Source organism: Cydia amplana, unplaced genomic scaffold, assembly GCF_948474715.1.
Source record: "Cydia amplana unplaced genomic scaffold, ilCydAmpl1.1 scaffold_38, whole genome shotgun sequence".
NCBI lineage: Eukaryota > Metazoa > Arthropoda > Insecta > Lepidoptera > Tortricidae > Cydia > Cydia amplana.
The window spans coordinates 1-16,002 of NW_026947483.1; the positions used below are offsets into that span (position 1 = coordinate 1).

Below are 16,002 nucleotides of genomic sequence, written 5' to 3' on the forward strand. Positions count from 1 at the left end.
TTTACTTATCACACATTCTCTAATATGTCATTAAAAATATTGTTTCATTAGTCTCAATTACGTTGAGACATTTCGCTCCGTACCCCACCAGTCACCACTGACACCAGTGTAGCCGTGCGAACATGATCACTCAATCTCAATCATATTTATCAACAAATAACAGCAAAATCGGCAATACTTTCTTTTAACAAAAATAAACATGACACTTTCATAAACAACAATAACTCATAATCGGTTATCAGTTAGGTTAGCCCTGAAAGTCGGCAGTTTTTTTTTCTTGCTTCTATAACACTTAACTTTTGAGCCTCATACGCCTTCCAAGTCACATCAGGGGACTTGTGACGCAGCTGACTGGTGCTCAGCAACTCCAATGTCCGCGATGACTGCGCGCCACTTAGGCCCGCCAGACTCGCACCAATGCTCAGGTATGCAGACCCACGCAGACTTTTGCCAGTACATTCTGTAACCATACGTCAGGGCAATAATTTTGTTCGTCATACATAACATAACACGTTTGGATTCAACATTTGAAATTACGGTTGAACCATCCTTGCTTTCTAAATATTTTCTAATAATTTATCCAAATGTTTGATCAGAATGAATTATATATGACCAATCAGGGAAAGCATATGCCCAGCCGTGGGACGTCAACTGGTAAGAATGATGATGGCTTCAATTACATCAACATGTATCAAAATGTACACTTATATAACAAGTCACATACTCTCTCGAGATTCTCGTATTAAAAATAGATTTTATAAAAAAATTATAATGTCAACAAAACATGTGATCACAATATTGACCTAAGGTGTATCTGTATACTGTCCATATTGTATGAGCATAGAATTTTCAAAGACATATGGGATAAAATTTGTCATATGAATGTGTAGCCTTATTTATCGATATGTACGAGACTTTCGTCTGTGTCATTCACAGTGTTTTATTACGGCAATTAAAAAAAACACAGGCGTAAGAAGTCATGCTTTAAATCTGTTTGAAAACTACCTTTTTTTTTTATAGACAACGTACAGTTATTTCAAAATATTGTAATAATTCCAAAACAATAGAAATAAATCAATCGGAATACGTGATAGTAAATACAGGCGTGTCTCAAGCGTGATAATCATTATAAAACACAGATGAAAGTTATTTTTAATCACAATTACGTACTATTTAATAAATCGGGTAAAATTATGAAAAGTAGGTGAGTTGACCGTGATGTCACTATACTCGTTTTAATGTAAATTCCACACTAGTAAATCGTTTTGACAGTTAACAAAGAAGCTAATTTGACTAGTAGGCAAGTAGCCTATAATTGCACATTAAGAAAAACGATCGAAAGGCTAGGAAAAATAAACCTAAATGTAAATTTTACCAAAACAAATGTTATGCAGCTCAGCAGTTACAATCCCGATGATTTTAATATTAGTGAAACAGGAATAACCATTGACCCACATCTAAACTGGAAATCCCATAGAGCCTACTTTGAGAGGGAAGAATTTCTTACGCTAAATGGAATTTATATTCTAGAAATATGTACTGTTGTATGACATAACGTTAATATTTTGAATATGATAGAGATAATATTATACAACGCCAAGCTTTTAAGTCACAAAATTAGTTACGTCAGGTAATAACTTAACTATTAGTTCTGGGTTCTGGGTACCTAACTAATTAGTTTAAGGCATACTTTGCACGATGCTAGCATAGTAAATATAGATATTAAGTAGATGTAAGTAAACATTGCACGCCTATATTGGGTACTGTTGGGACAATGTTCTTGTATAAATGTCATCTTCTGTACCCAGTTTGTTAAAAAGTAATTTTATTCTATTCTATAGCTAGCCATCTTTCAATGTTAATTCTTCACATACCCACATAAGGTTTACCACCTTCGTGTCAAAACACCAATAAATTTATTATATTTTACCTTTTATAACACTTATGTAGTGCCATTATATTATTACCATTATACTATGACACTGTCAGATTTTCAATAAAAATTGGCATGAAACAGCCAAATACTTCAACTTAATGAAACAAAAGAACTTGTGTTGAGAATACTTAACTTCTCTCATAGTGGTGCATGCAGCATTCAACTTGGTAACTTTTGACATACTACGGAGTCATCTCTCACCGACAGATTTCTTTTACTGCAAATAATTTCTTGCACCATCCAGTTCGGTGATGACTCCCATCAAGCAGCTGCAGTGGCCCTTTGTGAAGACATTCGAACATTCTAACAACACACAACATGCAACATTTAACAAACAACAAAAATATGTGATCTGCTTCTGTCACATCTTATTCCGCATTTTTTTTTTTTTTTTTTTATTTGACAATTAGATTGAAGCTTAACTTAGGAACAAACACATTCAGAAATATTATTATCCTTGAAACAAGGCATTGAGTCATCATTCTAATCATTCTTGTGTTATATTATAGTAGTATTGACTATGGTTTCCATGACTAACCAAGACTTCATTAATAATTTAAATTAATTAGCACTTTTACAAGTATCATAATTCATAACATAACATTTTTATTAATTCACTTCTGAACTGTCTGATATGGTACAGTCAACAACCATATCCTTCGAGTACATGTCCGTGCTCATGGCACATGTCACTTCAACCTTTCCATTTGGACATCACATGCTTTTAGTATCTATGCTGGCCTGTTCTATTTTATTTGAAACAATACAATACAATTAGCCTTCAATCACTGACTCAGTTATAGTTTTGTTATATTTCTTTATCATTGATTTTACATTTTCACTAGTCAGGTTGTCGGGGTCTCCGACAAAAACCCTCTAAAGCTTTATAGTCTTCTCTGTTTTTGCAACATGTTCAGGCAGTCTTCATTTGAAACATGTTAATAAATAATAATTATTCAATGTAGAAGACAATTTCAATTTCAATTGTAAATATTTTATTTAAAATTTTTACCATGCTATACCTACTAGTACTTTTACTTACAAATTATGTGAATTCTGCTCACATAACACCATAAAACTTTGTATAATTTGGCTTACCTCGTTCAATCTTGTATGGCTGATTATATTTTATATACCTCCAAATCCTTTTACTCATTTGTGTGTAATTATTCTGCAACACCTCTGCGCTTATGCAGACATAAAGCTTGTTCTGGTAAACAATACCTCCAACAGGAAAACACATTTATTCTGTGAAAATATAAATGAAGCAACAACTTTATCTGAAATGACAATTATTAACATCTCTTTCCATAATGTGATCATGCTACACTTCCCAAAACATTCTCAAAGGGATCATTTTAACATTCTTCTTCTTCCTCGATTCCTCATAACTGAGGGTCATTGCCATTGTACCATTAGATCTAAGATTTTAGGCTGGAAAATGTTTGCATACATGCAATACTATCCTACAACAAGTGCAATAGTCTATAACACAACCTTTCACAGGTTTTCCTTGATTAAGTATGTAATACTATTCAATATTTGACACTATGGCACTCAAGTTCTTGATCTGCTTACAATTATATTATAACTTAGGTGGCTTGTACCTCACTCCAACAATTGAAACGATACGATATAGCTTACCAAATGTCTTATTCCAACTAACTTCTCGTATTGGGCAAGATTGGTATGACGCCATGAACGAAAGCCATGCAAACCGTCATAAACAACACATCCGCCTTCATAAGGCTTCACCAAAGATTTGCCATAATTATTATTCAATGATGAATGGTGCGAACACTACAGCAAAATCACTTGGACCGGTGGCGTTCATCCGGTGATCCGTCAACAATAAGCGAGCAATCCAGAATATGGTGGACGTAAAAAAATTTTTTTCTTTTCCACTTCTGATAAAAGCAGCATGTGGAATCATCAATTAAAACCACATTTATCTGCTGAAAAACACGTAGTTTAATGCATATTTAACAAAAGCGTTCTTTTAGGTTGTTAGGTTATATCAAAATCCCTAGTTCTTGACATTAGCGTTTTGTTATTGTACATGTCCATCGGCGTTTCGTTTTAGTCAACGGTCTTAACTATGATATTATATAATACTTTTGATATTTACTAACATTAATCAACTATTACATTTTAACAATATTAATGACACTTTATAAAACATCTATTATAATAACAATACCATAACGTCAAATAATCCCTTTAGGAGCATTGCAGACCTGATCAGTGTCAGAGAGCTTAATATATATCCATCTCACTCTACTACTTTAGTGGGTCTCCTAAGCTGTCAAGCCTGCAACCACACCAGTCTACATTACTAATAGAAACAAGTTTAAGCAAATATCTATCATTATTAATAGAAAATGTTGCAAAACTGTCAACCAAATCAATAATGTTTCTTCATCTGTTTCAGGCGTATCCAAAATACGTCTTCAAATATGGGGTGAACGACTTCCACACCGGTGACATCAAAACTCATCACGAGAGCCGCGATGGTGACGTAGTCAAAGGTAAGATCGCTGATTGTGTCGTGTCGTTCTGTGTAATTCGTAGCCACAGACAAGACATCCTCTAGACTGAGCATAGTAACGCTACCCCCTCTGCCACTATATACGGTAGTTTTACTCCATCTTCGAGTCAAAGTGTCAGAATCCCGTGCCGTAATTGGTCCGTGTCTTTGAACGGACCGGGATTCGCTCACCTCGTCCCCCCGCACCCCCGTATTTTTGGCAGCATCGGTTTCATGAAATAATTGCTCTAAACTCCGTCTAGAGGATTCCTAGTCTATGTTCGTAGCCCACCGATTATCAGTCCGCCGGACGACATCAGCCTGACAGTTACAACAAAAAGTTGACAGTTCCGAACAACTGACAGGCTGATATCGTCCGGCGGAATCAGTGGGCCCCTTTACATTACAATAAAGAAAGAAGGAACCAACTTTCGCAAAACATCATTTTCCGGTTTTCATCCCGAGTTTCACCTCACGAACTGTTGGTTACCGAATATAAATGTACGAGTTACTATAAAAATATCCAAATCACTCTATAATGATGTGCCTACAATATTTGAATAGATCTTTCGATTTCTCCAGGTTCTCATTACTCGTATATCCTGACGACGTGATGACAATAAAGTGACTTATTTAATACCTACTTCGTAAAGTCGGGCCTTAGGTCCAAACACTATTACGAAGTGGGGCAGTTCGTTGGTGCGCATGTTCACTTGGCATTAATATCGGGGATTTATTTGTGGTAGTTGTACAATTTTACTAAGTATTATTTATTTATTTTTTCTTATTACAAGGAATTAAAAAAATGTATTAAATCCGATACGTTCGAGGAGAGGATTCCTTGGCTCAATGTTTTTTCACGGCTTTCGATTTTGTATGCCAATGTGAGAATATACAAAGGCAGCGGGTATTACTTAATGGATTTCCATAGAGAAAACCGTAACCGTATTCAACTAAACAAAAAACTATGTATGTATAATCTTAACATAAAATCCTTTGTTTCCAGGTCAATACACAGTCGTGGAGCCGGACGGTTCCCTGCGCACTGTGGACTACACGGCCGACAAACACAACGGGTTCAACGCGGTCGTGCACAAGACCGCGCCCATCTCCCAGCACGAAGCCACTCTTCTACACCATCATCATTAGCGTTTAGATTGGTTCATTACTTGTGTCAACGCAGGGAGAAAAATGTAGCTTCTGAATTTACTGGGCTGTGCTGCAAATTCGTTGTTTTCTATGCCAATGGGACAAAAGTCCAATGCTTGCTGAGTGGGTTATGTGGCATAGGTACATTAAAATTTACGTCGGTTATTTTTAATTTTAACATGTTTTAATGAACAATCATGTTAGATGTAGAATATTAGAGGAAACTGCATTCGGTGTAGCTGTTTAGTCAGATACAGGTGTCTTGGTTAAGCAATACGCATCCGCCTACTTACTCCTGCGTTGATTTAAGTTGACGTTACTAATTTAATGAAAAATAAACGAACATTGTTGACAATTGCTAAATTCTGAATGAATTTATTGGATACGATCTCTCATAGTCGAACTGTGTCTTAGAAGGCCTTATTCTCGATTTTGCTAAGTTTGTAAGTGTTACTGTTATTTAAATTTAGGTTATTGTTGATTAGATTTAAGTACTCTTTTATACGCTTGTCGCTAGGAAGAGATAATTATTCTTGTTTTTATTTATATCTTATTTTGATAAATTTCCAGATGTACCTGATGTTTGTAACTATCTATAGACTAACTAGATTTTTAAATGTGTATTAGCACGTACCACACAAATGTATCTACTTGATGCCCTGATGTACGTAAATACGTGGTTATTAAACTTCCTTTTCGTTTTATGTAATACTTTTGTATCAATATTTACGATTGTCACAAATAAATGTGAGAATAAATTGATACAATACAAGACTACATAGTGGTTATTTATCTTATAAACAACCTCCCTGGCCATACTAGTCCTCACTATCAGGAGTACTTAGCAGTATTAGCATTTGAATAAACTTTTGGAAAAGATACATAGTTAAGTGAAACGTTGTAGGTAGGTTTAGGGTAACATTCCATTTCTGACCGCAGTGCACTACTGGTACTGAAGGCGTCGCTGTTACTGTCAATTTCCATAGTAAAATGAACAGTGCAGCTGCGGTTGGAAATGGACTGTCACCTTTATGGGAAAATGTGTGGGAAGATACAACATGACAGATTGAACATGAACGTCCTGTTGAAATCATGCCACCAGTTTATTCGCAATCTTAAATGCATCTTGAAATTTCGTATAAGTACTTACAAGAGGCATTTTTTAATTTTTACAATTCCGTAGCCTAAAAGGCAAAAACGGAACCCTTATATTTACATGCGCCCGTTTGTCGAAAGATATATTATTGAAATTAAGAACAGATGTATACATTATTGTGTTGCTGCTGCTGTAGTTTAGAAGTTTTACTATTATAGTAGGGGTTTCACTCCATATATGTTAGTAAAAGTGCACATTTTTTTTCAATAAACAAACTGTCTCTGTTTAGCCAAATGGTTGACTGGTAGAGAATGCCTCAAGGCGTTAAGTCCGCCATTTGTACTTTTTTTGTGTACATTTGTGCAATAAAGTTTAAATAAATAAACATTAACGTGTGACAAATTGATAGGTTAAAAATAAATTACATAATTTTGATAATTATTGCTCTAACCCGGTCGTACGGAATAAAATAATATTCTATCATCCGGGTCCAAACTTACATAAAAATCATGACGGTGACTCATAAGTTTAAATAGATATGATATAATTCGGTACTAAAGAAAAAGCTAAGTACTAAGCCCTTCAGTGGCGGAGGCTGGGTGATATCAACATAAACAAAAACACCTATGAAATCGTACAATGTTTGAATGCATTCAGAAATGCGTTACTGGTCCCTGCATTTATTCATGTTGATGTCTGATACGTCAGCATACATTGCGTCTGTATGGAAACGTGATGGTATCAGTCCCGTGTTATGAATGGCAGTGCCGGGTCGCTTTTGACATGGAATGGATCGTAAACAAACCGTTTTTGCTCACTTGTTTTACATTCTTTCTTTTTTGGATCATTGTGCTTGAAATTGTGTTTAAAATGTGTAGGAGAATTGTTTGTTTATATAGGTAGGTACTAATTAAACAATATTATTAGCGAGAAGACTTTCATAGTTATGTTGGTATTGTTACGTACGTATCATTGGAAAAATTAATTAGTATCTATTTCAGATTGTATTCAGGTTATATCTAGGTATGTTAATATAAGTGGCCTTTTTGCCAATTGAAATTATTATCTAAGTCTATCTTATCTTGGTATAATTATTATGCCATGTGCACAGTATGTGGGTAAGTATTAATTTGTTAACATTTCTAGATAAACAATCAAATTTAATAAGCTGTATGAATAGTATTGCCAGACAATCTCAAAGACAAAAACAAATTCAGTGACAAAAGTACCGCAAGAATTTGTCATAAGTACACAATAAGTACTCTTTGTGAATGAGTATTATGCTGTATTGCGTACTGTTACGTAAAGCAATTACCTATAGTCTCAGAGGGCCTACCGCGAACCACGTTCGACGTGTTGCCTCTCTGTCGCACTTGTAAATTCGTACGTAAGTGTGACAGGGAGGCAACACGTCGAACGTGGTTCGCGGTAGGCCCTCTGAATAGAAGGACATTATAAATCGGTTCGAAATATTCAGATACTGCATTCTGATATACCAGGGGGCCTAGCCAACATGACAATCGTTTGCAGAAAACGAAACAATCCGCTAAGATGAATTTTCATTCCATTATATAATAAAAAAAGTCGAAAAAACATATATTCTATATTTATAAATGCTAATTTTTATTAAAAAATATGAAGATAAATTTGATAAGTAACTTTGTCGAAATTACGCTGATTGCATGAATTTATAGGATAAGGATTAATAATAGAGTTTAAATATAAGGTTGTTGTATTTAGAAAATGTGATTTTTTCTTGTATTTACTAGAGTTTACAAAATTGCACAAGGGCCTTACTTACACGGAACCATGGTTAACAATGAAACTATAAAGATTACATTGAGATAATGCTTTTGAGTAGTTACAAACACCTGCGAAGGCTGTCCTCATGGTGTTATCCAAATAATAGCGTTTGGATAAATTATTACCCCTTTGTTCTAAGTGAACTACTCATTACTGTTATTATACAAAAATAAATGTTTTCTGACTTGGAGCCAAAAGGGTTTGGATCAGCACTCGACTTATTTCGTAGTTAGGATTGGCCTACTCACCCCACATTAAGGCAATAAAACTTCAGAAATCTTTAGGAATTAAGAGGATATTCCACGTTTATTTTATCTCTTGTTGCAATAACCCAATTATTTTATCAAATATCGAAAATTACATATTAAACAATATCTTTATACAAAGTGTGGGTGAAGAAATCAATATACCCTTTGATGTAAGTAAATCCTATAATTAAAACAACAACAGCACGACGCCGACGTGTCTAATTTTCGTCATTCATGATTAGCTGAAGTTAAACATCAACAATTCCTTGTGGGCTTAATGCCTCGGATATCCTGTCTCGTCGGGAAAAAACGTCTAGGTAAATCAGCATGAAGGTACTAATTCAGTTTTGTTTTATCGAGGAACTTTTGAACTCTTCTTACAAGAATTGTAATAAGAATGTGGGCCCGATTCGGATTTTGAACTAGATATCTTTTAGACATCACCAAGATACGACAACGGTATTTTTAAGATCTACCTAGCCTGTCAAATTTGACATTTCCGCGAATCTGGAGGAATATCTGAACGATTTCCACAATGTCTAAAACGTCTCGTTATGTATTTATAGATCTCAAAACGATTTTGAAACGATCTTACTACGATAATTTAACGTAAAACTGACATTGCTTGCCCGAATTGAGCTGCAAAAGATATCCAGTTGAAATCTAAGCTACCAGATATCTAGTAAATTATCGTACCGTTCTCTTCTCTAGAACGAGTCTTGTTTTCCGAATACCGCGGTGTGCCATTTTTTTGCAAATGGCGGATTATCATTGTTATTTGAGGTTTGTTTTCACCTGCTTTTTGGTATGTTATTGTAGTCATATATTTGGTAATATATATTTTGGCATTTACTTAATCAACAATTTCAAATTATTTTTTTCTTGCATGTGCACTTTACGAATTGTTAGGTCTAACTATGTTAATAATTAATATGCGTCTTTTTGTCCTTTATAAGTAAATGACACTCGTTTCTTAACCTAATTGTAGTGAATGTTCATAAAAATAATAATACGTCATTTTATTTAAGGATGACCCACGTTAGAACGGCCTGGGTCCGGGCCGAGGCATCTGACACTTCGTTTTCTATAGAAAACATCACGTGATCACTGTTCACCTGTCATAGAAAATGAAGTAAATAAGTATAAGTGGCGAGACGGCTTGTTTAAAGTCCAGTGATACCACTTTATCCCCAACTCCCTACACCGAAGTTGCCCTTGAGCCATGTAAGATGTCGCTTTTTGGAGGCGAGTCACCGTCTCCTAGAAAATAAAATTGTATACCTACCGTTTTATTAGGGGGGCTTCTAGTATTTTTTTCTTGTAGCCCAGTATCTAGTCCATTGCTTTCACCAAGTAAGGGTAAGGCCAGCATCCTTTAAATTTAAATAAATTGTCGAAAGGGCCGCTTATGTGTTGGCTTCGGTTTCGCTCAATTAAATACCTATAATTAAACAAAAAAAAACATCCAAAGAAGCTTAATACAAATATACAGGATTATATTAAATATAATTACACAGAGTTTTAGTGAAAATGGATTTTTTATGTTATAGGAGGCTAACGAGCCGATTAATCGTCTGATGGTATGCGGTGGTGGACACCCATAATGAGAATCACGAGAGCAATTGCTAAAACCTTCATAATGGACTCTCGGCTGTTTATATGGATGTACAAATTGTTTATCCATCACCGAGGAGGATTTCAATTGGTATGTACCTGCCTTATTAGAAATACGATGCTCATAATATCTGTAAAGATTCAATTAACATGATGATGTAAAAAATAGTAGGTAAGTAATCGTGATGAGTTATTCTAAAACCACAGCGGAATATGAACTCGTTCCATAAAACGTGGCCACGCGATGCACCTGTCCCGAGATTGAACAGCTCCCATAAAGGCAATACGGTGTTGCAACGTAATCTACATGCGACCATTGTGGCCTGCGAAAATTTTCTCAATTAGCCGCCGCGTCCGCGCAAGGAAACTTCATTTTCGGAAGCTGCCCAAGGCTGGCGCTCGCTGACAAATAAGGCCACATATAAATACCCATACACCCTCTATTGTCTTATTCAGGGATCAGCCATTCAGCTCTGCAGTCGCATTTGAGTAGTGTTTGCATAATGTATTGTTTAGAGTGTGTAACTTTGGTGGTGATCGCTGCAGTGGCGCAGGCGGATCCTAATCCCAAATATAACGGAGTTTTTCAGCCATCGATGGAAGTTGGAAATTATGAAGGATATTATGTAAGTGTTTTATTTATTTGTAAAAGTGAGTGGTTGATAATCATCAGAAAAAAGTTTAGATATTTTTAATCGATAAATATGATTAGTGATGTATTAAGCCAGATATAATTATACATAGACAACACTGGACAGTGGACACTAGAGAGGCGGTGTCAAGTTGTGTTTAAATATTTATTAAATTTACAAATTCTCATTTGAGTCAGATTTGAATATATCCACCGTGATTAAGCGATGTTGACCAATAATTTACAAAAGATTCACTGAATTTCAGCAAGATCGCCCCAGATACGCCTTCAATTATGGAGTGGCAGATCACAGCACCGGTGACGTGAAGTCACAACACGAGACACGAGACGGTGATGTTGTCAAAGGTATATCAAATAATATAGGTATTTATAAATTACCTATCAAATTGATGTAAGTAGGTAGCCGCCCAGTAACAGTTTTGGATCAATCGGTTTAAAAAAACAACAACAGGTAAAGTTCCTACAAGTTATACAGGGTGTTTCCTGTAATAGGAGCAATAAAATAAAATGTAGGCTATACTCCTCAAACTGACCAACATTTGTCCAGAACTTTAGAAAATAACTCATGTTTTGATTTTTATTACACTTTAAAGTTTATACTAAGACGCAATGTATTGCAAATTTTGTTATGTTTAAAGCGTGACAAGCAACGTCAAACACACAGATGTCAGTGTAAATTGAAGGCAATATTTATTTTTCACCTCAGCAGCTCGAACAAGGGTACTTTGCTACTTAAAAACAGTGAGCAAAATCGCATTTTGCTCACTGTTTATAAGTAGCAAAGTACCCTTGTTCAAGCTGCTGAGGGGAAACTTAATTGTTGGTATATCTTAAGAAAATATGAGTGAATAGAGGTAAGTGATGAAGAAGGAATACATTTTTCGGGTTCTCTAATATGTTCTCACTGCTGAGGTGAAAAGTTTTGTGAACTACACGAGATCAAAGTTATTTACATCTCGTGCGCTTTTGAGTCCCTTACTACGCTCAAGATTATAGAGAGTATAGAATCTTTCGCTTGCACGGGACTCAAAATAAGCACTCGAAGAAATATCAAACTTTGATCTCTTGTTGTACAAATAACTATTGTATGAAAAATCGGAAGTCTAAAGGATTCATAATTTTTAAAAGTTGTTTAACAAAAGTTTTATAGTTTGAGGAGTATAATATGTGTTTTAATTATTTGCTCGTGTTACAGATTAAGAAAGTCATGTCGAAATAAATTCAAAATGGAAGTAGGTATACCTACCATTTAGACAGATACCTATATATATTTTCAATTTTATTGACCGACATTTTAAAACCGGTGTTTACACTTGAACATTTGGTAACTATTTATGTCTAGGCCAGAAAGAGAATAATAGGAGACTTACGATAATTTTGAGCTCAATGAAAATAAATTATGAAAGAAAAAAAAAACATACCTATACTAACCTAATACTAACCCCTTGATCATCATTCTAAATAAAAAAATATGTACAGCTATAGGCATTTATAAGAATTATGCAGCTGAGAAGTAATCATGTACATCGCATACAATCGCAGTTCCCAGAGTAACTACTTTTAACTACAAGTCACAGTAACTACTTTATCTTGATCTTTGACTGTTTTCATGGCATTGTTTGCTAAACTACGTTATACTCGCCGATTTATTAAACAATACTACCATGTTTGGGAAAGGGAAATATATTACACGGAAAATAGCTCTAGCAATAGGAAAATAGGGATCCTTTGTTTCCCATCAAGTTTTAAGTCATAATGTATTGTTTGTAATATTATCATTAGGCATAAAACTGAAACCGTTAACTTTTCAGGATTTTCGTCAGGTTATCCTATAGATGGGCTAGGTTTGTTTTATGGAAATCTTGAAAAGTGACGCGTTTCTGAACCAAATAAATTATGACTAACGAAAATGCGGGAAAATAATACATTATGACTTAAAACTATTCGGGAAACAATAGACCCGGGAATAGTACATTACATACCTAGGGTGGTGAATTCGTGAATGCTCCAGATCACAGGTGTTTGTCCGCCATAAATATGCGATCAGCCAGCCTATTATGGATAGCTTTATCCATCTTTATCCACGTGATAAAATAACTGTCACTGTTTAACACCGTGGGAAAGAAAGTGACGGACACCGTTTTATCACGCTGTCACGTAGACAAGAACGACCATCATATCCGTACTGGGGCTTTACGAATTACCGGAGAAACGGCTTAGAGGGGCTCCCGCGAAAACCGAAAATCGCAAATTGCGGGGATCTTTCTCTTTCACTCCAATGAAGGCGTAATTAGAGTGACAGAGAAAGACGCCCGCAATTTACGAACTTTGATTTTCGCGGTTATAGCCTAGAATTTTTTTGCAATATGAATGTTCCAAAAATCCAACCAATCAAAAGTATAAATATTTTAAATATAAACCCCCTTATTAATAAAACTTTACAAGGCTCAATTGGTGTCCTTCTAAGCTAACTTTGCACACATCATAGACAAGACATCCTCTAGACTGAGCATAGTAACGCTACCCCGTCTGCCACTATATATGGTAGTTTTACTCCATCTTCGAGTCAAAGTGTCAGAAGTCCGTGCCGTGATTGGTCCGTGTCTTTGAACGGACCAATCACGGCACGGGATTCGCTCACCTCGTCCCCCCGCACCCCCGTATTTTTGGCAGCATCGGGTTCATGAAATAATTGCTCTAAATTCCGTCTAGAGGATTCCTAGTCTATGGCACACATGAACAGAACAAAGAGAGAGGGTGTCAGTATTAACGGGGCAGATATAGGCACAAGAGCAGCTAATGATGATCCTGCAGAGTTAACTTGGTCTTCTTATATCCCTTTCTTAAAATTAATAGAAAAATAATAATGACAGATTAAGTCAAACTATTAATAGCTAATTGAGGCACGTGGTGAGTTTATGAATGACGTCACAACTAATTGTATTGGCGTACGTACCTACCATCAAAATAACATTAAATTAACATATTCCAGGACAATATTCCCTAGTGGAACCCGACGGCTCCGTTCGAACAGTCGATTACACGGCGGACTCTGTCAATGGCTTCAACGCCGTAGTCTCGAAGAGTGGACCGAGTCTTCATGCAGCACCACCACCTCATCATGGCCATCATCAACCTTCACTGCAAATCATTCCTCAAGCCATACCTCAGGGACATCACGGGATACCACAGGGAATACCCCAAGGAATACCCCACGGAATACCCCAAGGGATACACCAAAGAATACCACAAGGAATCCCACATGGACTACCTCAGGGAGTAATCGCTCGTGGACCAGTCGTACACTATTTGGAAAAAGCTGTGCCCATCCCCGTAGAAATTTATCCTAAGCGAATATTTGGAACTGGTGGTCCTATTTGTAAGTATCTGTGAATTATTAATATTACTATGAAACTGGGCAATCGAATTATTACTTGTTTACGAAAATCCGGAAATTATTTCCTAAGAATAAAACACAGTTCAGTCAATTTTTCATCACAAGAAGACGCCACATTAGAAAATTCATTTATACTTATTAGTAACTATATATTTACAAGTTGTGCGTAGGTACTGAAATAAATTTCTGCTACCTAGTAAATACTGCTTACATATGAAAGTATAAGATATAAGTTTAAAATATTCTTCATCAACCTAGAAAACACCTAGGCCAACCAACTTTTTATTTCGTAATATTCTAAATAGCGAATTTCCATTTCCCAATTTCGCTAATGATTACCCAGGCCATTAACACCACATTTAACAAACAGACACGTTACGCGTATCAGATGCAATTAACGTCAGTAAACGATTCGTAATCCTATTGTGTTCGTTTGTATTGTTTGTTGAGGAATGCTTCTTTTGCAGTTGCCAAGGTTGGTCCGCAGTTTCCCGACTACGAGGGATTTGGCATCGACGAGTATGAAGTACCCTACCCGTTTCAGTTTGAATAGTTAGTAGATATATAGTAACTGTACTTATACTTAAATATTATTAAATTATTCAATATAGTTATGTTTGGTTTGATTTTTTTGCCTAGTTAAAGATTCGGCAAGTGTCTGTGACGGCTATGCTACTTTGCACCTATATTGTTTCTCTACATATACACACGTCTATTTAAGAATATGGAAAGAGATAGGTAGGTACAGTCAGCATCAAAAGTAGAGGATCAAACAAGGTGTCAAAGGTATAACTATTCTGTAACAGCTTAACAAAAAGTGATGGGTCTATATGTAGAACAGTTAAGACTGTAAAATATATACTTTTAAACGTATAGGTAGAGTTTTAGGTATAAGTATCTACGTTTATTTGGAAAAGTTATCCGGAATATCAGATACTTTTCTCGCATTGTTTCATCCGCTACATTGATGCTAAAATGCTTATGTAACTACAAGTATTGTAAATAACTTTTATGTGTATAGGTATTATTGATATAATGGCATTATTTATAAATGTATCTCAAAAGTAACAAACATTTTGATCATATACATGCTTAAAGTGTCATTCAATAGAACTTGCTAACTATAGTCCGTCAACCAAATCTTGTCAGTAGCAATGTAAAGCAAACTAAAGTAGGGCAACACTCAAAGAGCAGTATTGCGCTAAGAAAAGCAGCAATGTACATCGAACCAACAGTTTTTTTTTCCGCTGAGCGCGCCCTGCGTACGTCAATTCAAATTGTCACTCGCGGTTTATTGAAAAAAATTGAAACATGGACGGACAATTTAAAAGCGATGTTAAAACAATGTTAATCAAAATGATGAACAAATTTGAAGATATCAAAAACAACTCTCTATCGTAGTGCTTATATTCTCTTTGTTCCCTATCTATGTCTTCTAAGTTTACTAAAATAAAATCATATCAAAATGCAGATAATTAGATAGTGCATATATTTGTTATTTACAATATAATATGCCACTTGTTAATGTAAATTAGTGTACTGTTCTGGATGAATATGACATACCTGTGTAATTTTTTTGA

General features: G+C 35.5%; 1 protein-coding gene across 1 annotated transcript; it reads left to right on the top strand.

Moving 5' to 3' along the window:
- The first annotated feature begins 4,346 nt into the window (after positions 1 to 4,346).
- On the top strand, positions 4,347 to 15,030 carry LOC134661996 (uncharacterized). Its single transcript, XM_063518233.1, has 6 exons — positions 4,347 to 4,464; positions 5,470 to 5,611; positions 10,813 to 10,999; positions 11,271 to 11,370; positions 14,018 to 14,404; positions 14,890 to 15,030. Exons 1-6 carry the CDS (start codon positions 4,347 to 4,349, stop codon positions 14,973 to 14,975), a joined length of 1,020 nt encoding a protein of 339 aa, XP_063374303.1. The 3' UTR covers positions 14,976 to 15,030.
- The last annotated feature ends 972 nt before the right edge of the window (positions 15,031 to 16,002 follow it).

What these genes read in the sequence shown, in the direction of transcription:
- LOC134661996 (XM_063518233.1), top strand. Translation starts at nt 4,347, where the DNA reads ATGTTTCTTCATCTGTTTCAGGCGTATCCAAAATACGTCTTCAAATAT. An exon ending in CTTCTACACCATCATCATTA is followed by an intron (nt 5,612 to 10,812) that starts GCGTTTAGATTG and finishes ACCCATACACCC; the next exon opens with TCTATTGTCTTATTCAGGGA. An exon ending in AGACGGTGATGTTGTCAAAG is followed by an intron (nt 11,371 to 14,017) that starts GTATATCAAATA and finishes AACATATTCCAG; the next exon opens with GACAATATTCCCTAGTGGAA.